Below are 24636 nucleotides of genomic sequence, written 5' to 3' on the forward strand. Positions count from 1 at the left end.
TCACTGAGAGCCAACGCAACCGTTTCTCACTCAGCCAACACAACTTTTGATGTCGTGACAACCCGGACGGCAAGCTGACCAGAGCTTGCCTGCTCCACCTTGCGTAAAAAGTCAACAAACTGGGGCACCTGGGTGGCTCAGTCGGTTGAGCATCTGACTTCGGCTCAGGTCATGATCCTGAGGGGTTCGTGAGTTCAAGCCCCACATCGGGCTTGCTGCTGTCAGCCTGTCAACGTACCGCCTGCTTCGGATCCTCTGTCCTCCTCTCTCCACCCTTCCCCGACCTGCGCTCTCCCAAAAATAAATATTAAAAAACAAAAAAACAAAGTCAACAAATTAGAAAAGTCCAAAGCCGAAGGAACTTTTCTCCGTCTCAAAAACGTTTGTTTCTTTATTATAATATTAAAGGCTGGCCTTTCATTTTTAGAAAGTCCAGCAGCTGAGCTCTATCGCTGGATAGGAATCAAGCCGTACGCACAAAATAACGGACAAGGGCCCCTGGGACAGTTGTCCCCACTCAGCATACCGCCAGCCCCGATCCCTCCTGGTGCCTGTGAAAGCGGACTGACCAAGGAACTTCGCAGATGCGTGACTGCGCAGGAACAGGGAGACCAGCACCCACGGCTGCTCCGGGACTCTGATAACAAACCATGCGGGACAAATCCAAGCAGAAGGGCCTCGAAGGCAATGTGCCCACAAGCCACGCGGTCGGGAAAGCACTCGTGTAGGAAAGACCCTCATGATCCACTGGCAAGAAAAGCGTTCTATCCTTGTGCGGCACCTTCTTATAGCAGAGCAAACGGAATCTGCAGCGGCATCTCCCAACTCCCTCTACCCCCCCAGTCACCCCACACAAGGAGCTGCTGGGGGGGGGGGGGGGACCTGGAGAACAAAGCTGTCATGTTGGGGAGGGGACTGTTTGTGAACCTGCAGGCCATCCCACAGCGGAGCGTCTGCTCTGGGATCACACTAGTGTGCTAAGGACATCATGGCAGAGTAATAATGCTGTTCGTGGAGGCAGCACTGGGCTGGGAGAGACCAGTGAGGGAAGTAGCAGGTCCCCTGGGATTCCAGGGTAATTTAATCAGCGGCGCTTTAGCACGGCTGAAAGCAAGGGCAGGGAAATAATAAAGTCAGCTCTAAGCTCCTGGTAGCTTCTCTGTTCCACCTAAGGGGGAAATGTGACCTGAGGGTAGGGCCTCCACCTACGCCCCGCTGACATCTGCAGCCAGGTAAACCATGTCATGGGGCCCACCTGTGCGTGGCAGGATGTTTAGCAGCGTCCTGGCCTCCACCCACGAGAGGCACCATCCTCCCCCAGTTGTGACAAAAATGTCTCCAGACCTTGCCAAAGGTCCTTTTGGGGACAGAAGTGCCCCCGCCATTGCTGTCCTAGGTCAACTGGAAAAGTTAGCCCTCACTTAAAAATGCTAAGAAAAAGAAAGAAAAGTTGGGGCACCTGGGTGGCTCAGTTACGCATCTGACTTCGGCTCAGGTCACAATCTAGCGGTTTGTGAGTTCGAGCCCCACATCAAGCTCTGTGCTAACAGCTTCAAGCCTGGAGCCTGCTTCAGATCCTGTGTCTCCCTCTCTCACTGCCCCTCTCCCATTCACACTCTGTCTCTTTCTCAAAAATAAACATTAAAAACAAATTTTTTAAATGCTAAGGAAGAAAAGTTGGCCAAGGTCAGGGACAGTTCACTACATTTGAAGAATGGCCAATTAGTACACGGAAGAGTTAATGTCAGTAGCAATTAAATAAATACAAATTAGAACACTGACATCCATCAGCAGAGTTAAATGATAACGTGAGGGTCTCAGGGGCATGGCAAAAAAAAAAAAAAAAAGACACTCCCACAATTTTTAGGTCACAGTAAAAACTGGTGAAAATAGTTATCAGATGAATATACAAACACGCATTTAAAAGTGCTATTATCAATGCATTGTTTGTAGCAGCCAAAAAACAAATGTTAATAAGCTAAGTGTCCTCAGCAGGGGGTTAATAACACTATTGTAATCCACAAAATTGACACCATGTGGTCATTACAATTATTACAGGCCTATATGTTCACATAGGAGGATGTCCATTACAGGACTGTCTTCAAGAGGAAAACGGGCGCCTGTTTCTGCCTGAAAAGTCATGGGAGAAGAGAAAAAAGACTGGGGCTGATCTCTGGGTCATGGGATTTTCGGTGACTATTAATTTCATCTTTACCTATTTCTGAGTTATCTGAAGTTCTTCATCGTGAGCATGAGTTCCTTTAAAACTAGTAGGGGGTCTCCCTCTCTCTCTGCCCCTCCCCCGTTCATGCTCTGTCTCTCTCTGTCCCAAAAATAAATAAAAAACGTTGAAAAAAAAAAAAATTAAAAAAAAAAAAAATAAAATAAAAAAAAAAAAAACTAGTAGGGGCGCCTGGGTGGCGCAGTCGGTTAAGCGTCCGACTTCAGCCAGGTCACGATCTCGCGGTCCGTGAGTTCGAGCCCCACGTCAGGCTCTGGGCTGATGGCTCGGAGCCTGGAGCCTGCTTCCGATTCTGTGTCTCCCTCTCTCTCTGACCCTTCCCCGTTCATGCTCTGTCTCTCTCTGTCCCAAAAATAAAAATAAAAAAAAGTTGAAAAAAAAAAAAAATTGTAAAACTAGTAATAAAGATAATGCCGGGAATTCTGTGATCGCCACCCTTCCACCTGAGGGGCCCACGGCCCCCCGCGTTGTAACCCCCTGACACTGTCCCCCTGCTGGGCTGCAGACGGCGGACTTTGTGCTGAGCACTAGGCTTCACTCGCGCGGATACCTCACACGGGTGACCCCACTTTCCAGGTGAAGGGCCTGGGACTCGGGAGAGGAGACCACCCAGAGCCCCCGGTCAGCAAGCAGTCACTAACCACGAGACTGAGTTCTCTCCCGCCCGCAAGGGAGCCGCCAGCACCACAATAAGCAACATCTCGGCACGTGTACAATTTATCTGCAAATCCCAACGCCAGGAAAAGCCTCGCTGGGGATCCTGCAGGTGGCACTGCCCAAGCCCACGGTTCTCTGCAGCCACACCAACTGAGGCACTTCCCGGAGGCCCGCAGTCCGCCTTCGGGAGCATATGGACAGCTGACGTCCAGGCTCAAAAACCCTAACCCCCGCTTTCCAAGAGGTGTCGAGCTCCCGCCGCGATGCGATGCCAGTCCCACGTTGCCAGGTCCAGGGCTGCCCTGAGGCCCCGGCCTGGTGGAGGCAGCTCACCCCTCCTTCGTACCTGCCTGCCTCGGCACCTGACACACTCTGCTGTTTGTTTCCCTGTTGGGACAGATCTTTGCGCTCCAGCAACAAGCAACGCAATTAAGATTCAGAACTGGGGGAAATGCTCTAAATTGTCCTCTTACCTTTTGCCCCAAACACTCATCATTTAGAAACTTTTTTTTAATTTTTGAATTTTTTTTAATGTTTATTTATTTTTGAGAGGGGGAGAGAGAGAGAGAGAGAGAGAGAGAGAGAGAGAGAGAGGGGGAGGGGCAGAGAGACAGAATCCGAAGCGGGCTCCAGGCTCTGAGCTGTCAGCACGGAGCCCAATGCGGGGCTCAAACCCACAAGCAGTGAGATCATGACTTGAGCCGAAGTCGGATGCTCAACCGACTGAGCCACCCAGGCACCCCGTAACTTTTTTTTTTTAACTAAAGGTATTTTTGTCCCTTCTTTCAGGTTTCCCTAAAATCCCAGCATGTGTCATGTGCTTTGCTAAACTCTGGCCATGCAGAACTAAGGTGAGGTCCCTGATTCTAGAAACCCTCAGTCAAGGAAAAACAAACCACAGCGTGCAGAGCAGGGAGAGGTTCTGGGCTGGAAGGCTGGGGAGGCGGAACAATGTCCCAAGTCCTTCAACGACTTCATTATGTAGTCTGCAGTGTTGTGAGTTTCCAAACCAGTGAACTTAAGTTAAACAAACAAACAAACAAAACATATTCCAGGGCCAAATGAAAATGACCTTCAAATTACTGACCCAATTTGGCTACTGAGGCCCCCTCTCCTCTCTTTTGACCTGGACAACGGAAATCTACACTCTCAAGGGGGGGGACCGGTGGGGGGGATGATCATGGCAGAGCTGGCGGTGGAGCTGGCGAGAGGCGATAGCAGACCTGAAGCCAGAGATGAAGTTCTTGTTCTCGTTCTGTGGTCGAATCTCAGTAGGACTCTGGGAATTCGCTTCGCTTCTTTTTCCTCATCTGTGGGGTGGGCATACACGCGAGCTTAACTCTCTCACACAGCTGTAGGTACTGTTTATGAAAGCACTGAAAACACAGAATGTGCTCCTCGGTATTTCAAGTACGAAGTAAAGAGGTGTGGGTTGGTCCTCGATACGCGCTGTTTGCACATTCAGTCTACGTTACCCTGCTCAGAAGTTCAAATAAGCTCCAAGGAGAGACTGACACCAGTGACAACCACGTAAGACAGACTCCCACACCAGACTGAGTCACCAAAAAGAATGAGATGGTAAAACACCCAGACATGCACCTTTCTCTCACAGACGAAGTTTGATTTAGCACCGTGAATACACACAGAATCCAGAAAGTCCAATGCAAATTAAATAGATTTTCGGGGGAAAAAAACATTAAAAACCAATTGCCAGACAGTTCGCCCCCGGAGAAAGCTTATTTAGGGGGACAAACCACTTTGGGAAGATAAATATAAGATGTAACAGGAAGTTAAGGGAAATTTTAACTGCTACATACTGCAGAAACACACTGGAAGGCAAACACGGTCCAAAGAAAAAGCCGTGCTTGGGAAAAAAAAAAAAAAATACATATACATATACATATACATATATATATATATATATATATATATATGCATATACCTATGTACATATATATACATATATCTCCAAAGTGGATTGTAGAACTAATGCCCTGCTCCAAGGTCAACAACTTGAACAACCAAAAAATGAAAAATACCTTGCCCAAGTGAGGGGCTCCAGGAAAGATCTGTGCGTTAATGTCTCCTGAGAGCAAAGAGCCATACTATTTGAGGGGCAGGATGTCTTTGAGGACCAAAGATCTGAGACCTTGAGCTTGAGAGAATCAGTGTCACATGAGAAATCCTGGGGGGTGCCTCGAGCATGTGGACGCACAGCCGCATGTCCAGCATTCACGGACTCGTCCCACTGAGGGCAGGAGTAAGTCTCTTACAGAACCTTGACAGAAACCCGGGCTTTCTTCTTCCTTGCAAATCAGAAGGAAAGTGAAGGTCTGAACCTGTTATGTGTCCCGAAGCTGACAGCAATGAGGATGACTCTCACAGCCAGTTGCTAGATGTGTCTCCACGTAGCAATCACCTGGATACCGGGCTTCCACAACAGGAGAGGAGAGGAGGCCGCGGTGACGTTCCTGAGGCTCCCAGCGTGCCACGGCTGAGCGGAGTACAATCATTTCAACGGCGGCATGGGAAACGAGAACAAAATCCTCCAGAACAACAAGCCCGAACTTCTGGTCGTAACAGTGCTCACAGAGAGGTAAGCAAGCATATTCAAATACCACTACGAGAAAACCTGAGGGCACCCGGTGCCCCCTGCTAGGAACACGGTACGGAGCGGGAATGGAATAGTATCTTTTGAGCTATTGGCAATTTTACACGTCAGGATACGGTGTTCAGAGCCCACACCCGAAGATGCTGTGAAAACAAAACCAAAAATAACTACCTTGAGAGATCACGCGCCTTCAGAGGGGCGAAACACTTCATCTGGGTGAAGGGATGACTTAGCTCATGAAACTCAAGAACACAAGAAAACGACGACAACAACAAGAATTTCCTTGAATATATTCAACTATCAAGGCAAGGCATCCTCCCCTATCAAACATCATCACTTTCCCACTACTCCAAAGAAATGCAATAAATAACTTTACAGTGAAGGGTTCCATGAGTCTACCATGGTAGAAGTGTCCCCGAGTGCCCACGCCTCCACGAGCTCGCCCGTAGTCTGTTCCTGAACGTGACTTGCTGGCGTTTCCAAGCTGCTTTACAGAACAGTATCACGGGTTAAAGCCCAGTGGAGAGTGAGGCCAAAAGTACAACACAAGAAGTGGTCAAAGCCAAGGTCAAAGCACGAAGACCCTCTTCTTCCAAGCGGACTAGAGATCACTGGAGCGTGGCTTCGGGCCACAAGTTCTTCGGCGGTGCCTGGTCGCCCGTGGGTCGTCTTCTGTGCCCGTCACGCAGGGAAGAGCTCAGGAGGGCTCTCTCCGTAGCAATACTTGGCTATGGGGTCCCTATAGGTGTTCTCGTGTTGCACGCTCTGTTGGCAAAAGGGAAGATAAGAGCGCCATGAGAGAGAGCAGAGTTTCACATTTCTCCCTCGCGGAACAGTGGAGATCAGAGCAGGACTGCGGGCAGTCACCCCCTGCAGGAGCCTGGACGAGGCCATCTCCAAATGCCACCAAAAGGCTCCAAGGCACTTGTCTGAAACAAAGGTGGAAGCTCAACACAGAATGCCAACGAAGAGCATGAAAATGGGCAGAACATCACTATGTGACTGTTTCTTTTTACGTCAACAGTGAGGGGTTTTTTTTTTTGCTGTTTTGGTTTTTTTCTTTTTAAACAGCCTAGCTATGACCTAGGCAATTCGAGACAATCATTTTTTTTGCAAATGATTTTAAGTTAGATTAAGATCCAGTGGGTGCTTTGCTCCTGACTTCCGTGCTCCAAAGAAATGCAGTTCCTGGTCCTGAGCCCTGCAGAGACGAAGGAGATACCACTTCACGTGGCTCTCATGAAGATTTATGTACCTCGAGGTCTGGCACATGAGCCCAGCCCCACAATACCACATAAGCCTCATCTGGCTAAGCAAACGGAGAGTGTGACTTAACAGACCATCATCCCCGATGGCTAATTTTCCAGCAGTTTGTTTTCATACAAGCAACTTGAGTTGTTGGCTAGTCTGGAGTTCACTAATTAGCCCAAAACCAATGTTTAGCAGCTAAATTGTAAGTATTAATCCAATTTATAGACATGCAGCAAATCTCCTTTTTGGGATACTGCAATCAACCGGGAACCAGGATCTCTCTCTTTGCAATAAAAAGATAGTTAGAAAAGTTAGCATCTTCCCTTAAGACTGGAAATAGCGTCTGGGTTTTATCGGTTAAGGAAAGAAAATATTCCGCCTTTTCTACCACTTCTCAGAATGAGAGAGAATCTGAATCAAAATGAGTCATGTGTTCAGCCTTCCTCCACATTTCCTTCAAAGCCCATTCAAGTGGAAAGCTCTTCCAGCAAAACAAGACCATCAGGAATTTCTTCATGTTTTCCAATGCTCATTATAATCCCTGAAATATTTACCCAGTGATTCTGAGTGCTCTGAGAGCAGACCAGAGACGGACAAAGTGGCATAAAATCAAAAGGTGGTCTACAGAAATCTGCCAAGGGTACGAGAGTCGCAGAGAATGACAAGTCTATCTCAGACGAAGCCAGCAGTCTTGGAGACACCAAGGACACAAACCAGAAGAAGCGTGCTTGCACAATACACGCCTGCTGATCTTACGACCCGAGCCCCGACAACACCCGACCACACAAGCTGAGAGCCAAGGCTGCAGAGCGATGCAAAGGCACAGACGTGCAGACACTTGCCGCGGCAGGTGCAGCGCCGAGTGCCCGAAGAGCAAAGCATTTACTGACAGCATGCTACTGAGTACCGAGAGCTCGACAACCCGCAGATTGATTCGTGTATTTTTAAATGCCCACCTGCCCTGCCCCCTCAAATCCTAAAATAAACCACAACTCTGTCCCAGAACAAATTACTACTTCCTCTGAACAAGTGGTTGCTGGAAAGCCTTAGTCACATTTCAGTCAAAGACGCGGGGAGAGAACTGCTCTCAGGAACCGGACTGCGAGGACTCCACCCAGACTTAAAAATAATTTTAAGCTCCCACTTGAAGTGCAGACATGCCAATCAGATAGGGGAGATGCAAGCTGATTAGACCTTGATTTAATATAAATATTTTACTTCCCTAATGTGTGCAACCTCCTGTTGACATTCTAAATACTATCACTGCACCAAACAAAGCTCGACGCTGCTTCACTTAAATCTCTTCTCCATTATTACTCTGCCAAGAGGCCTCCACTGCGTATTCTCGAGTTTTCTTCTAAACCCTGACTCCCACTCGCCCATCCCCCAGCTAGAGGCATCACAGCTTCTGACCTGGGATGAGGTTCTGCACTTGGCCAAACACAATTCAAAGTGATCTTCGACGGCCATGAAGAGGTTCTGGAATGCCACAGCTGCCCGGTTGAGGAAGCGCTCCAGGAGAAGTTGCTATGGAAACAAAAGTTAGTACCTGTAATAAATTCAGACTCAGCAGCACAAGGTAACCTTGGATATTTCTCCTGAACTAAGAGACTGCTGATGTGGAAGGGGGGTGGGGAGGGAGACAGCAAGCTCAAACGCACACGAGCCCTATACCCTATGCGTCAGGTATCTGATGAGCAATACATCAGTCCATCCTGCAAAACTAACTGGGAACCTCCTTTCACTGTCAACCTTTCTTCACAGCAGCAATTTCTGACATCTCAAAGTTCCCTCCTCGGCGTTTTTTTGTTTAATGTTTATTTATTTTGAGAGCGCGCCCACAAGGGCGGGGCAGAGAGAGAGAGAGAGAGAGAGAGAGAGAGAGACATCCCAAGCGGGCTCCGCACTGTCAGCACGGAGCCCAATGCGGGGCTCCATCCCACAAACCGTGAGATGACGACTTGAGCTGAAATCAAGAGTCGGATGCTTAACCGACTGAGATCCCCAGGTGCCCTCTCAGTTCTACCTTCAGAACAGCTGCACGTGGAGACGTCAGTGCTCGTCATGAAGTCCCATCCTGAACAGAGAGAGGAGGGGACGTGGAGGGGAGCGGCTCCGCGTACCTTGCTGGGCTGCAGGCAGCAGGACACGCAGTACTCGTAAGCGCTGCAGCAGCCGTTGGGCAGGCAGCCGTCACAGCGGTACTGCTTCGTGCCGGGGACGTTGACGTTACAGCAGCCGTTCACCAGCAAATCCTTCCTTTCACAAATGTATCCTGGAAGTCAGAGACTCACCTGAGTACAAAGCCGGCAGTTCTCGCACCTCGCTACCGGGGTGACCACAATGAGGGTACTGCGCGCAGAGAACGCAGAGACAGAACGTGGAGTCTGGAGCGTCCCAGGCACCAAAGGGCCAGGAGTCAGACACAAGGGGACCAGGGCTTTCTACGTGCGGCGTTTACAGGCAGCATGGACTCCCACGTTGTAAGCAGGCTATACATTCTAACCCACCTAAAGCGACCTTTCGGTCTGCTGTCATGTGTTTGATTTAATCACCACATCAAGTCACACCTAACCAACGTAAGCTACTCTTTCACCTGTGATCGAAGAAAAATGGCATTGTTTTTAGAAAAGGAAAAAAAAAGACAGAAAATAGAAAAAAAACAAGGCATTCATTCCTGAAAGTCGGAGCCGTCTGGATTAAAAAACCAACCAACCAACCCTCCCCCTTTACAAATATATTTTAAATGCCTGGCATTTATTTACTCAGTAGTTTGGAAGATTTTTTTTTAAAACGTAGTCCTACCTAATCTTCATAAATTGATTCAGGCTGTTTGTAAGTATATAGGCCGGGGACTCAACTAGCCCTCAGCGTTAGGGAATACAAGTTCTCTACCACCCAAGGGAGAAAAATCCTAATTCCCTCCACTCCTCATAAATCCCATCATCTGCACACACTCCCTCCACCCCAATCAAACCCATCCTCAACTTGAAGGAAAGAATCTCCTTACAAAAACCAATTTATTGTTCAGAGCTGCTAAACAGACATTTCTCTACAACCTTCTGGGAGCGGGACAGAAAAATGTAAGAAAAGTGCACGAGGGACACCACATGGCCCATGGGAAACTCCCAGGTGTGTGCAACCAGCCCCCAGGTCTCCACCCGGGCCCACAGGTGCCCACAGGTGCCCAAGGTGTGGAGCAGCTGTCGCTAGCGTCATTCCTTTCCAAATGCCCCAGCTTCTTAATCCTCAATGAGACTCGGTGAAGCACAAGGTCGTTTTCTGAAACTACTCTGGAAAACACAGCCTGTGCAGGAGGAGGAGGCACCAGTAAAATAACAATGGAAGAGACTCAGAGGACCCGCACCTAACACCTGGAAAACTGGAGCCTGGAAAGAACCAGACCCCAGTTCCCTGAGAACTAGGAACTTTGTGTTGCTGTTTCTAACTATGCCATTCTGTCTTCCATGTTGAAAGAAGCCTTGAACGCCATAGTAAATGTTTCTGGGATTCCCAACTATTCTTACTCATTTTCCCCACTGGGATTATAAACAAACAAACAAAAGTCCAAACAGGCCAGCGTGTTTCTCAAAATTCTGCCCCAAATAACTACCCTCCAACCTTATTACCTCTGTGTCAGGAAGACGTAAAATATAATGTAACCTAAACTCCACTTGTGAAAACTATCTTTCTGCCCTTTTCTCTCTCCCGTGTTGTGTCAGCACCACTGCGTGCCTTTTGCGCCCCAGTGCCAGCTGCACGTAGTTAGCCTTGAAACCACAGGTCCTCCTGACTGCTGGTAAAATAAAGCTAATCGAGAGTTCTCCTTTTGCATCGTAAATCTATTCATGCAAATGTTGTTTCCAACAAAGAGTCCAGTAAGATCACAACCTCAGAGTGTGTTGCTATTGACTGAGAAATTAACTCCTAACCCTGGAAAAGCTTGCCATTCTAATTGGTTGTCTTATTTAATAACTGTTACCCTGGAAATATTTGCGGTGGCACCTGCTTGCTGAAAGACATAAATTCCTCCAAGTTTTCTTTGTACCGTTTATTGCTTCTCACAGTCATAAAGGTACAATAAAAACTATGGCTCCTGGATTTTTATTGATTGATTCTTGGAACTTTTTACTTTAAGAAATCTGAGAGTCTTTGTCTCCCATGAATTAATCAGAGGGAAATTATTCGTTTGTTAGCTACAACAAAAAACGGCTGTCACTCACAACCTAATGTTAACTAGGAGACCCAGGGGGTTAAGACTTCATGTTTTCTCACTGGGTGTCATACGAACAAAACAGTCTCCAAGCAAAAAAGGACTGGACTCTAAGTTCAGTCCTGGCCCGGGGTCTGCCCACTGACTGGCTCTATCACCTTACGGAAGTAAATTGCCTTTGCCAAATTTTAAGAAACAAAACAGAACACAAAAAGAAGCTATCTGCGGTATTATTTGCCTTCTCAATGTGATCTTAGAGGTGGAGGCTGACACTGGCAATCACTGCTGGAGCATGAGTGCATTTTTGTGCAAAACTGTCCAGCTCTCCCACCGTAGGTGGGTGGTTTGCCTCTGATCCCTTCCTTCAATTCCAAATAACCTCATCTGGTCTGATACCTTTGAGATCTTTTCGTCAAGGTTTTATTTATTTATTTTCTATTTTGCTGGGAACGCAAGCTTTTTTGAAGAAACAATAAATGCACGGCCATTGTCATGTTAAAGACTGAGCATCTGCATTTTGGTCGGTCAGTGTGTACAGAGGAGTTTTCTAATTCAAGGTTGCCTGGGTCAATTTCAGTACTGCCAGAGTCACAACCCACTTGTGCTCAGGTTCTTTGAAATAAGAGCACAAGTTACTCTTGCAAACAAACCAACCGCATAATCTCCAAAGCACCAACTGAAAAGAGAAAAAAAGAAATCTGTAGAACTAGCAGGGAACTCTGAAAAACTGTTTGTGGATAGTTGACATTAAGGAAAAGTGTTACTTTTTTGATGTAATCATGGTATCCTGATCATGGTTTACAAGAGTCCTTGTCCTTGTCGGCAAGTTCCTTAGCCCCTTGGTGCCTGTGTCTTCACCTATTAAGTAATAAGAACAATGCCCACACCTCACAGGACTGCTGCAAAAATCAGATGAGATATTGAAAGAGAGGTTTTAGCCCAGTGCCCGGCATGCAGTTAAGAGCTCACTTAATGCAGGTTGTACATTCATGAGAGACCCTCTTTGGGAAGACCGGGCCAGCCTTCGTGTAGTGAGCCCCCGAGCAGTGGTCTAATCCAACTACTTCAACGGCACAGGAATCGCCTTTCTTATAGACTAAAAGGAGGCAAGAAAACTGTGGGAGAAAACCCCCAGGCAGACAGGCAGCCATTTTCACCGTAAGAGTAACACATTTGGAATATGTTTATAATTCACGTGAGATCACCCAGTTAGTCAATGAGCACATTTCCGAAGTGCCAGAACCATGGGGATAGTATGTAGGTCACCAAGGAGGAATGCTGGTTACCCTGTAGAGTTCACCATTCAGAGAAGAGAACACTGGCAAGATCTGAATATCCTGGGGCCAGGACAAGACCGGCAGGAAGCAGCCCAGGGACTGGTGCAGGGTCCAATGCTTCAGAGACAGAATTATCAGGACCAAACTTCTCTGACAGTGAGGGGGATTATGAATGATGAGTAAGGTATGAGACACAGAGGTGTGAGAAACGCTGGAAACGAGCAGGAAGGGACAAGGCTCTGTATAAAACCCAAGCGATGGACTCCCACTGGAATCCATCGCTGGCTGCAGAGAGGATGGGAGCCAGCCCTACCTAGCTCGTCCGTGATGAGGTGCTTCCCTTGAATGGAGTTCCGGCACTGGTTGCCAGGCCGACTGCTGTTGCCCAGGTGAAACTGCACTTTCCACGGAATGGGCTGGTCGTGGTCTTGAACCTGGAGGAGATTCCGATCTCTCACTGCCCTCTCCTCCTACAGAGACGACAAACAGAAAGGTTAAAGTACCGTTTCTTGCATTTCTGCCAATTTCTCATACAAACTACAATAACAAGACAGAAACAATATAAAAAAGCTTGCCCAACAGGAACCGTCACCCCCACCCCCATAGGAGCAAAGTCTGAGCCAAAGTCATAATATAAAAAGCAAAATAAACCTGTAGGAAAAGTAGTAAAATAAGGCTATGCTTCAAAACTGGCATAATTACATTAACGGCCCCTGGATTACATGCACATTGTAAACATGTATGAAAGTGTTAATTCCATGCAAAACTTTGGGAGGGAAAAAGTCTTAAACCTTAAATGATTTGCCATCGATAAAATAATTTATTTTTATATCAAAACAAACACATTGTGGAATAAAAGGTAAAATGTGAATACACTTTTAAAATAGAAGAGGAGACTTCACAAAATTTTGCAATGGTCATTTCAGACAATACCTGGACTCATCTGGAGCACAAGGTCACTTCCATTACGAGTACTTCAGTGGTAAACTCAGGGGATACTGAATTGGGAGGTTGGTTTTAGGGGCAAGAAGAAGCATGTCAACTCGCAAATTTCTCCTATGAAAAAACAGTGAGTATGCAACCCTTACAACATACCTTTCTTTACATAAGACATCCTTGCCGGCCAGCCCTTTACCTACATGTGCAAAGGGACTTGCTGCTCTACAGGCAAGCCCCTGCACCTTCTCTCCTAGCCTCCAAGCTGCAGCCGAGCTTTCAAAACTGCTTTTCCTATACTATTACAGAAACTAAGGGGAAGGCACCTGAGTACCAGAAGACAAGCCAAGCATGAGATAGCCATCTTCTGAATCCTTTAACCTGCTGTTGGAAAACAAAACAATTATATAAGACTCTCTCCCAAAGGCTTTTTATATACTTTAAACATTCTACCTTTTTAATAGAATTCTGTGGCTTTTACCATTAATGATCTATCACGTGTCACCAGCGAAAGGGACTAACCTTGAAAGTTTGATGGCAAATGATATATACTTTAAAACAATGGAACAGATCTTTATAGTTACTGAGATTTCTTTAGGAAAGCAATCTGGAAAAAAGCTATTAATATTTAAAATAAACACATCCACAGGGGCACCTTGGTGGCTCAGTCGATTAAGTGTCTAACTTCAGCTCAGATCATGGTCTCACAGCTTGTGAGTTCCAGCCCCACGTTGGGCTCTATGCTGACAGCTCAGAGCCTGGAGCCTGCTTCGGAGTCTGTGTCTCCCTCTCTCTCTGCCCCTCCACAACTTGTGCATGTGCTCTTTCTCAAAAATAAACATTAAAAAAATTTTTTAAAAAGGGGCGCCTGGGTGGCTCAGTCAGTTAAGCGTCTGACTTCGGCTCAGGTCATCATCTCACAGCTTATGGGTTTGAGCCCCACGTTGGGCTGTATGCTGACAGCTCAGAGCCTGGAGCCTGTTTCAGAATCTGTCTCTCTCTCTCTCTCTCTCTCTCTGCCCCTCCCCTGCTCACACTCTGTCTCTCTCTCTCTAAAAATAAATAAACATTAAAAAATTTTTTTAATTAAAAAAAATAATACACATACACATACACTCCTTTGGCACAGCAAGCACATTTTTAAAAAAAATTTTTTTTTAACGTTTATTTATTTTTGAGACAGAGAGACAGAGCATGAACGGGGGAGGGTCAGAGAGAGAGAGGGAGACACAGAATCCGAAACAGGCTCCAGGCTCTGAGCTGTCAGCACAGAGCCCGACGCGGGGCTCGAACTCACAGACCGTGAGATCATGACCTGAGCTGAAGTCGGACACTTAACTGACTGGGCCACCCAGGCGCCCCATAAACACATTTTTGAGCTTATCCTATAGAAAGTACCACTGTGTAAGGATGCACCAGGATGTTTACTACAGCACCGTTTACATGGTAGGAAAAACCTAGAAACCCAACGGAGAAATGACTGAAAAACACTGGCATAGCTTTGGCCACTACAAACAACCCAGATGTGAATGATACATACTTATTTAGAGTAAGTTCTTAAATCTGAACTTGCACATTAAATTATACAGGGTCTTTAAAACAGATTCTGATTCCTGAGCCCAATTTCAGACTGAGTAAAAATCTCTGTGAATGGGACCTAGGAATCAGTATTGTAAAACCACCCAGCTGATTTTAATACAGAGACCACTGTGTGTAGACCACTGGATGCCCACAATATATTATTAAGTGATACCAGCGAGTTACAAAAGAACATGCATATTATCACACACTATAACAATTATAATAACATACACATACAAGTTTGTAAGAGCTGAGATAAAAGTATGGAAAGATATGCTACAGACGTGGAAGGGACAGAGGTGATTGTTAACACCTTTTGTCATCTTTGGGATATCTTCACTTTAAAATAAAATGATAGAAGCATAATTATCATTAATATGAGAAGACACTGAGGGATCTACACAAACTCTGTATTATCCTTGAAACCTTTCTTCATATCTGTAATTGCCCCAAAATAAAAATTTTACTTTAAAAAAGCATGATTACCAACATTAAAGACAAAAACTGCCCACAATCCCACTGCTTAAACAAAGCTGTATCAATATTTATACATTGACTTCTAGCCTGTGACCCTGGCGTTTACAGTACAAAGTAGGAGGCTTTGCATTCAACTCTTCCTGATACTAACTGGATGGTAAGCCATCCAAGTACCTACATTATCTTGACAAGAACATCTTCAAGGCTATATAATAACCTATCACGTTCCCATGCCATAATTTAGTAAACACATCTTCTACAGAATAACACCTTTGTTATCAGAGGTAGCATTGCAATAAAGTTTGTTTATTCTCTTCAATAACTTGTAGTAATAATTATCAAAACCAGTTAATGCTATATGCGCCAAATAACTCCCCCAAAGTTATATATACCATTTGTAACATCACCAGCATTTACATAACAGTGTTTGCAATTTTACCACCACTGCACCAGTACTGGATTTTGTTCTTTAATTTACTAAGTGCACAACAGTCACACTTAGTGGCTTTAATTTCTATTCTGCCTCTCCCTTTTGTTTCATTTATAGGCAAAAACTGGCACTGGCAGGAACAGGATGGGTTATATATAAACAACATCTATACTCCTTGGTTGGTGCAAGAAGAGGGGCTAAGTGCAGAAGCCTTGGGAATATGGGGCAAATTACTTAGCTACATACAGTTTAACTACCTGGACATTTATATTCCTCTGCTCTGCTGGGACCCTATCAGTTAGCTGCATAGTCAAGCTATGTCCAATCGAAACTGAGCTTCGAATGCTGCCCTAGATAAATTAATAGCCATTTAGACTAGTAAGCAGCTGGTCAAAGTACACTGGATCTCACAACAAGATTAAAAGCACTCCTAACATTACTCTCAAACTATCCTGTTAGTCTTCCCGAAAGAAAACAAGTGTTCACAGCCAAGTGCATCCCAGAAGGACCTCTTCCACATAACTACACTCCTGGTAAACAGGAAGGCAATTCTTCCAGCACTTGAACTTGTTTTCAAACATGAATATTTAAGACCTTGCCAAAAAGACTGGGTAAGAGTTGTACAATCAAAAAAAAAAAAAAAAAAAGCTATACAAGAGATAGTGTAACACATGGTGACTTATGTAATGAATTAACACACATTCATTTTTCTGAGGGTCCAGTCTCACCAAGCGTGGGGGGGAGGGGCACTGAAGGGATCCCTTCCATGGTTTTAAGCCCCTACCAAACTGATCTACCCTACTAGGTTGTCTCAATTCTAGGCCTGTATATATACACATGTGCATGCACCTGTGTGTGTGTGTGTGTGTGTGTGTGTGTTCCCTCCGCAAAGGTAACAAGTCCTTACAATGCATTAAGGATATACAGACAAAGGCAGTCAGGCTCTCTATTCTCAAGGAGTCCCCAGAGCAGTCGATAAAGAAGCATGCACAGAAATCAGTGCAATTAACCACAATGGATGTCCACACAGGGTACGCTAGGGTACAAAGAAAAGAGCAGGAACAAAAAGGAGCAAAACAAAATAACATCTGAACTTTCTTCATAAATTATAAGGAGTTACTGTAATGCTTTTATTACTAACATATGTTACTTAGCCTGACTTAAAAAGGAGTACTTCAATAACTGTCCTATTTTACAGAGGTTATCATAATGGTCAAATGAGATAAACGTCCCACGGTTGATGAAATTACAGGTCACTGTCTTCCTCCTCTACCCTGGGCAGTACTTGACAAACCTTCTGAAAAATATTTATATCTTGATAATCAGTGAACAACAAAACAAAAACATTAGCAGCTCTTAGGATGTATGACACTTCAGAAATATCGAACTTACTCTCTTAGTCTACCGCAACTTACGTACTTAATTACGTTAAAGCTAAAGATGTTAACATATTTTCAAAGAGTTATGCACACAGCCCGGAAACTTACAGGAACTGCTCTACTGGAACATCAGGAGGACATTTATTTACATAAGAGGACCTCTAAGGACCCTTCCACCTGAGCTCAAATGCCCCACAAGGTTAGGCCCACCTTGCTGCTCTACCACAACATCTTGTTTTTCTCTTCGTATCATAAGCCTGCAACATTTCTGGTCATTTGCCATTTCTGCTCCCTTATTCCCTGGCAGAATACAGGCTCTCGGAGAATAAGACCTTGTCTGCTTTGGGCCTTACCACCCCGCCCTCCATCTTCATCACCTAGCAGACAGCACCTAGTGCACAGCTGGGGTTCACTGAACATTTGTTAAACACACCCAAGTCACTCGGCACCCAATCCTCTCCCCCAGTGGCATTCCCACCACTGTCACTAATTTCTCCTGAGCTCCCATCTCTATCGCTACAATTTAAACTATCCCCCAAAGCATTAATTAACGTGAAAACCAAAGAAAAGAGGAATTCAAAGCAAGAGAGGATAATCAGCTATTCTCTAGGCAAAACAGCACCTGCATTTGCTCCACGAGTTCAGGATCTCACTTGAGGCAGAGCTTGGGACCATACTGAGCTTTACAATTTTTCGTGGCCTCTTCTCAATTCAGTCCCAACACACACGCCCCCGCCCCATATATTCTATACCGCATCTCCGTTCCACAAGTGACGAACCTGAGGCCAGGCAAAACGAAGCACACTCGCCTCGTGTCGCACAGGAGCGCCAGCGACCAGAACTTGCAGGGAGCAGAGAGCAAGAGAAGCAAACTCAAGTGCATGTAAGACGGCATCAGCCAGAATGGGCTCCGAGGTGGGTCCCGAGAACGCTTTATATTCTTTACACGGAGAATCTCGATATGGTGGTTCATGAGGATCATGGCTATTGATATTTATTATATCGGAAATTAAAAAAATAAATTCTTAAATTACTTTAAATAAATTATCTATTCATTTAAAAATAACAATGAACCTATTACATGTCAACAGGTGTTTTTTGTTTGTTTGTTTGTTTTTGGTCTATGAAAAAAATCTTCTTCAAAACAAGAAAGAAATTTGGTGAGAAGATGCTTTACGTTTCTGCAAACCCTTTTAATGTCTGGCAGAATGGAAGACACCTGGGTTCTCACATCACCCTCTGCAGTCAATCTGTTGCAATATGTTGTTTGGGTTGAAGCATATGAAGAAAATCTACCTCCCACAGATGTGTCTTTGGAAATGGGAGGGATAGTTTAATGGTGTTGTCAAATAATTACAGATAATCTTCTTTAGTACTACGTCAAAACTTGACAGGTGTAGTTTCTTTTTTGGGGGGGGGGGGACAAGTGTGGTTTCTTAAAAGGTCATTGCAAATGATGCAGCCATTTTGGAAAACAGTCTGGCAGTTCCTCAAAAAGTTAAAGATGGAGTTACCGTGTGGCCCATCAAGTCCACTCCGAGGACCATACCTAAGAGAACTGAAAACATATTTCCAAATAAGACGGACATCTAAACTGTGAATAATGTTCTGTTGTATTTGGAACAGAATATTATTCACACATAAAAATGAAGTACTAATGTATACTACAACATGGATAAAACTTAAAGTCACTGGCTTCGAACTGAGAGAAGCCAAACATAGAAGAATACACGTTGTATGATTCCATCTACATGACACGTCCAGAACAGCAAATCTGTAGAGATAGAAAGTTGACTAGTGGTTGCCAGGAGTTGATGGGCAGGGATAGAGAGAGGCGACCGTGAAAGTGTTTCTTCGTGTTCGATAGGCTGCGGGGGGGGTTGTAGGCAAGATCGCAGAGCAGACGGCATCTGAGTCAAGACATGAAAAATGAGTTCGAGAAGGAAGGAAAAGTCATCCCAATTAAAAAGACGCACGCCTCACTCGTTTGTTCAACCCATATCTGAGTGCCCGTTAAGTGCCTGGCAATATTCTCAGGGGTGAGATTCTATGAGCAAGATTCTATGAACAGACAAGGTCCCTGTTCTCAAGAAAATTACCTTCTAGAAGGAAGAGAGAGGGAAGACAGATAAGTAAATGAACAAGAAATGTCCAGTTAGTGATTCCTACTACAAAGAAAATAAAGCAAAATCTATGGGCAAGGAACCTTAATTTAAATTGTGTCACCTGGTGTGGCCTGAGACAGTAACAGTCTGGCCTGAAGTGCTGAAGTGACAAAAAAAAAAAAAACCTCACCATGCAGTGACCCTGGTACCCAGGGGAGTGCTGTGATTTTTTTTCCCCCCCACCCCCTAGATTATCAACCCTGTCACTGCTGGGTAGAGAAACAGACTGCCAGACAAGAAAGGAAGCAGATACCTGCTGGTGAGCTACTGCAGAAGTCCAGATAAGAGACGAAGGTAGTCCCACCTAGGGTGACAGCAGTGACAATCATGAGAAAGGAACAGAATCAGGATACACTGTGGAGGTAGACGCAGTATTTTAGATGTGGGGAGTGAGGGGAAAAAAGGAAGTATTTGTGGCTTGACTACCTGGTGAAGAGTAATGCCACTTATTGAGCCTGGGAAGACTGGAGAGGAAGTGTCGGTGGTAGAGAATCAAAAGTTCTGTTCTGGCCAAGGATGAGAAGCCTACGACATATTCAAGAAGACGTCAAGTAGGCAGGTGGATAAAAGAACTGAGGGTTTCTGTATAGGTCTAGGCTAAAGTTATAAATTGGGATATCAAGAGCATACAGCTGGTATTTAAGCACTGGGTCAGAGAGAAAGGCAGAGATCTGAGTCCAAGATTACTATCACACTCAGTGGTCCACCAGACACAGAAGGAACAACGTGTGACCACGAGAAAATATCTGTGAGGCTGCAGAAAACACAAGTCCCTGAAGCACTTAGTTCATGCATGTCACCAACACGTCCCAGTCAATATAAGAGGCTCACAACACTCAGCCTCTCTGTTTGCCTAAGGTAAGAGGTGGGGTACCGTTCTCTAATCTGCACTTTACTCAGCTCTCCCACCAATCCCATTTAACTAGGGTGACCACACAGTTCGTTTATTTGCTATTCGTTAATATATTTTATTTATGAACTTGACCCTTGGGAGTCAAAAAAGGAGCTTTTATTAATAACTACATCAGAGCAACAGCATAAACCGGATCGTCCCTGATTACGCTGTGAGGTATGCGCACCCCTTCTAAAAACCCAAACGCTCAAAGCGGACGTCCGAACAAACTTTCAATTGCTTTGGCCGCATTTCTCACCAAAGCATCCACGGGGAGGTAAAAAGAAAATTCCATCCAACCAAGTTATGCACAGGTTACCTCGTGGGTCCTGCTGGGTCTCCCGGATGAACTGCTGAGCCCTCAAAGTAAATGCAGGCGAAGCACGCAAGCTCTGGTCTCGCAGTTCGGCTTCTTACCACCCCCGCCTCTCTGAGCCTCAGTTTCCCCCGCTGCAATCTGGAGACACCCATCCCTCAGGACTGCCAGGAGAATGAAACAAGAAATGCGCGCCCCCTCTAAGCCCTGGACCCCGCAGGTAGAAGGCACGCTGATGGCAGTAAGGGTAATAACCACAGCTAAGGGCCGACACACCTGGGTTCGAGTCCCACCTGTACCCCTAGCTTAGCAGCTCCTTCTCGCCCGGGCACCAACGAATTGGGCAGGTCCCTTCGTCCATCCTCAGTCCCAGCGCACCGGACTCTCGGACACACCGGCAGCGCGGCTGCAGAGGGGGTTCCCCCCAAGCCGGGGGAAACCAGGCGGCCGGGAGAGCAAAGGTGGGAGGGCGGCGGGCAGCCACTGACCTGCTTGAAGGTGCTGCTGAGGAAGTAGACGAGCGAGAGCCCGAAGACCAGGGCGAGCACCCACCTCTTCCGGAGGAGCCGGCGCCACACCATAGCCGCCAGGTTCACCATGCCGGCGCGGACGCGGGGCGCGGCGGCCGGGGCGCACAGCGGGGAAGGCCCGGGGCCCGGGCGGCATGGCCCCTACACGGCCGGCGGACACATTAACCGCGGCGGACGCCGGCCCCTCGGCGTTCGGTGCAGCCAGCTCCCGGCAGCCACCCCGCGTCGCCCCACGTGACCCCTCCCCACGCCCCGCCTCCGCTCCGCTCGGAGGGGCCAGGCGTCCTCGCTCGGCTCCTCGCTATTGGTCCCTGAGGAGCGACGGGCTCCTATTGGCTGAATCCCGAAAAGGGGGCGGGCAACCGCGTGCGCACAGCAAGAGTAGCCGCGCCGCGCCGCGGTCTTAGCGCCTGGCTAAGGCTACCTGACAGAGAACCCAACAAGGGGCCGGAAGCACTCGGAAGTCACGTGCTACCCGGGCCGCGCGCGTGATTGGCTTGGGAGGACGTGAATGATGCCGCTGTGATTGCCGAATTGTCTGGGCAGGTAAAAAGAACGCGGTTTTTTTCTCCGGGGATGGTTCGTATAGCCTCCTGCCCTTGCAGTCCTAGGGCGTTTTGTGCTGAACGTTGGTTGCAGAAATGAGAGACGCTAGCGGCTTTTTTCCCAAAGTGCACCTGCCTCTTTCCAGTGCATGTAACGCAGGAGATGCTCTCGCGTGCATTTCGGTGCATGTAACGGCCCCGGGGGCGCAACTGAAAACGAAGCATATACTGAAAAATCTCAGGGTAATTCTTCATGGGGATGTAGAACAATGAATGGAACAGAAGGTTAAGAGACGTTTCATTCAGTCATTCAGATGCATCCCACATGCAGAATTTTGTTCTGGAATTCAGTATAGGAATAATTACGTGTGGCCTGCTTCCAACAGAGAACCTGAAGCCCCTCAAAATTGAGCGAGCATCTCAAAGTAGACTCTTGCACATGCGATTTTGGAAGCTGTGTCAAATTCGTGGATGGAAACTTTGGGAGCTGTATTTTTTCCCCCAAGGATTTGCAAGTGATGGGGGGGGGGGGGGCGTCTTTGGGAGGGGCCGTTAAGATGACATTGCAAGTTCTTGAAAAATATTTACATAATGAACATTCCTTCATACGTGCAGATGGTGATACTGACCCACTTCTTAGCTGAGTTTTCAAAAGAGAAGAGAGGCTTAGCCACTGAATTGTCTCCCTAATCAGCTGCCCTAGTAACGCCAATGCTGCCCCCTGAAGAAGGTGGTCATGATTAGGAAATGATGCAAAACCAATTATGATGTACTCAACCTAGCATCTTTGATGCTGATGAAAAAAAAAAAAATATATATATATATATATTTTTTTTCGGGGCTAAACCTATTCATGGAAAGTCTATGGCTTTTATTTCTCTAGGGAGGGAAAAGGGGGTGTACAAAAAAAGTAACTGAGACCCATAGATAAATGTTGAATAAATATTCGAATATTTGTTGAGTGCAACTCTGTGCTAGGCAGTGTTCCGGATGCTGAGGTACAGGCGTGAACCAGACATAGGGTGCCTGCTTTTGTGGAATTTACATTCTAATGGAGGACAGATGATAAATAGGCAGACATGTAAGTAAATGGTAAGTTCTATGAAGAAGATGAGACAGGGCACATGGTGGGTCAGGAGGGTGAGAGGAGAAGGCCTCTGGGAGAAGGTGACATATGACCTGAGGAGCTAGACAGAAGGAAAAGCATTGGAGGGAGAGAGAACAGCAAGAACAGAGGCCCTGAGGCAGGGACAAGCCAGCAAGTATGAGAAACAAAAAAGGCCAGTATGGCTGGAGGAAACCGGTTAAAGGAAGAGTGGAGGAAAATGAGATTGGAAACAGGTGAGGCTGCATCAGGCCGAACTTGTAGGCCATAAAGAGTTTGGATTTTATTTGGGTTGCAGTGTGATGCCATTGGAGGGCCTAAAACATATTTTCTCTGTTCCCCAATCAGGACTCATAGTTTGACAATAGAGCAAAATACATTGAGATAACATCCCCAGGAGTCCTAAAGAGGGATCAGTGAGAGGCTAACCAGAGACACGCTTAGAGCTACCGTGATGCCCTAAGACATTGTCAGTCTCAAGCCATCGCATGGACTGTTCCCTGAAGTGTTCTGTTCCGTTCAAGGTTTGGAACCTGATGAGCTCTGGTGACCTGTGCATCCCTCTGCAGAGAAAGAGGAGGGAGAGGCTTGCTTTCTCTGGACTCTAGCGGTCACATCCCATCAGGAGCCCTGAAGGCCCACCTCAAGCATCATCAACATGGAGTTCTGAAGTCCATGTGGCTCCTCACCGTGAACCAGGTGACATGTCTCCGGGAGAATTCACATCCTTATTACCACTTTATTAAACGGGAGGACTGGAAGGAAGCTTTGGGTTTCGGCAACTCCACACCCGCTCCCGACCCCCCCACCCCCCATTCCCCATCCTCAGATGGGGAATCTGAGGCCACAGAGAGGTTGCTGATTTGCCCAAGGTCACACAGCAAATTAGGAGCAGCATCGGTCCAGAAGCCATGTCTTGTACTGCCAGTCCGCTGCTTACCTCCTGTCATCCGACACCTCTTTGCTGCACGGTCCACTGCTTCCTCTCACGTGAAGACTCCCTCCACCCCTGGGTCTCAACATCCTCATCTGCAAAATGGGGTGATAACACTTTCCTCACTGGGATCGAATGTTGAATGGAGGGTTGAATGACATAACAGATGCAAACAGGGTTTGCAGAATGTGAGAGAGGCCTGGGGATGTGAGATAGGAGTCATATTTGTTTACACCTGCCTCGGCAATCTGACGGGCAATGGGAATGTTGAGAGACGCTAGCTCATTCCATGTGTTGACTTTCAGGTCTTAAGGAAAATGCAGAGACGCCACAGCAGCAACACGGATAACGGTCCACCTGAAAGGTAGGTAGACCTCCCCCGGGTCCATTCCACCCGGAGGCTCCGGGCTCGGGTCGTCAGGGGCAACTCCAAATCTGGATTGAGTGACACCTGCTTCTCGGGTTGTTAGATGAGCAAAGGAGATCTGGTGGGAGACTGCTTTGCCCAGTGATGGCATATGTTTCTCAATGCATCGCAGCTTGCTCTTGCTTTGATGGTCATTCCCTAAGCCTGTGTGACAGGTGATTCACTTGACTCACTGCATCCAAGATTGTTCCCGTAGGTTTTAACTTCTAGAGGTGGAAGAAGATTTCTGTTGCTTACATTTCCTGGGAGAGAGGGACACGCCTTCGCAGGCAGGGCCACGTGGGGAAGCACCAGTCAGGAGGCAGAAAGAAGCAAAGAGTAAACAGAGGCCATAGCTTTTATTGTGCATCAGGGGAAACGGCTTAGGATTGCGTAGCTTGAATAATGTCACCAGGCTCTGGGCTATAGCGGTGTTCTCTAATTTTCTGGTACCTGGCCCTGGGGATTTAGAGCAGGGGAAATATTGGCTGGGTGTGCCAGACGCACATAAGGAAGCGGTTGGGGATACAAACAACTTTGGCTGTTACTTTGGCCCTCTAACAGAGGCCACATAGACCAAGAAAATCTAAGAAAACACGGTTAAAACCCTCACGAGCTAGAATTACTGTCTGGTGAAATCCAAGAGAGTACACACCATGGGGACCTGTTCTTAGATTGTGATGCTCTCC

General features: G+C 46.6%; 2 protein-coding genes across 6 annotated transcripts in view; one reads left to right on the plus strand and one right to left on the minus strand.

Moving 5' to 3' along the window:
- The window catches only part of SPRING1 (SREBF pathway regulator in golgi 1), a 32761-nt gene extending 11562 nt beyond the window's left edge, over positions 1 to 21199 (minus strand). For 2 of the 5 annotated variants that reach the window (XM_060612406.3, XM_060612404.3), the window contains exons 1-4: positions 20980 to 21199; positions 12565 to 12721; positions 8885 to 9036; positions 8175 to 8288 (exon numbers count right to left, since the gene is read on the minus strand). In XM_060612406.3, coding sequence (XP_060468389.1) covers positions 8175 to 8288; positions 8885 to 9036; positions 12565 to 12721; positions 20980 to 21093 — 537 coding nt within the window. In that variant the 5' untranslated portion in view covers positions 21094 to 21199. Of the gene's footprint in view, positions 1 to 5784; positions 6276 to 8174; positions 8289 to 8884; positions 9037 to 12564; positions 12722 to 20915 lie in introns of those variants that run through there. The other 3 variants (XM_060612402.3, XM_060612403.3, XM_060612407.3) reach the window with 3 other exon arrangements.
- Positions 21200 to 21392: 193 nt separating this feature from the next.
- Positions 21393 to 24636, plus strand: part of RNFT2 (ring finger protein, transmembrane 2) — a 71535-nt gene continuing 68291 nt past the window's right edge. Inside the window, exons 1-3 of the mRNA XM_078435756.2 lie at positions 21393 to 21503; positions 23132 to 23306; positions 23847 to 23905. Coding sequence (XP_078291882.1) covers positions 23283 to 23306; positions 23847 to 23905 — 83 coding nt within the window. The 5' untranslated portion in view covers positions 21393 to 21503; positions 23132 to 23282. The remainder of the gene's footprint in view (positions 21504 to 23131; positions 23307 to 23846; positions 23906 to 24636) is intronic.

The sequence above is a fragment of the Panthera onca genome, chromosome D3 (genome assembly GCF_046562875.1).
Source record: "Panthera onca isolate mPanOnc1 chromosome D3, mPanOnc1 haplotype 2, whole genome shotgun sequence".
Taxonomy (NCBI): Eukaryota; Metazoa; Chordata; class Mammalia; order Carnivora; family Felidae; genus Panthera; species Panthera onca.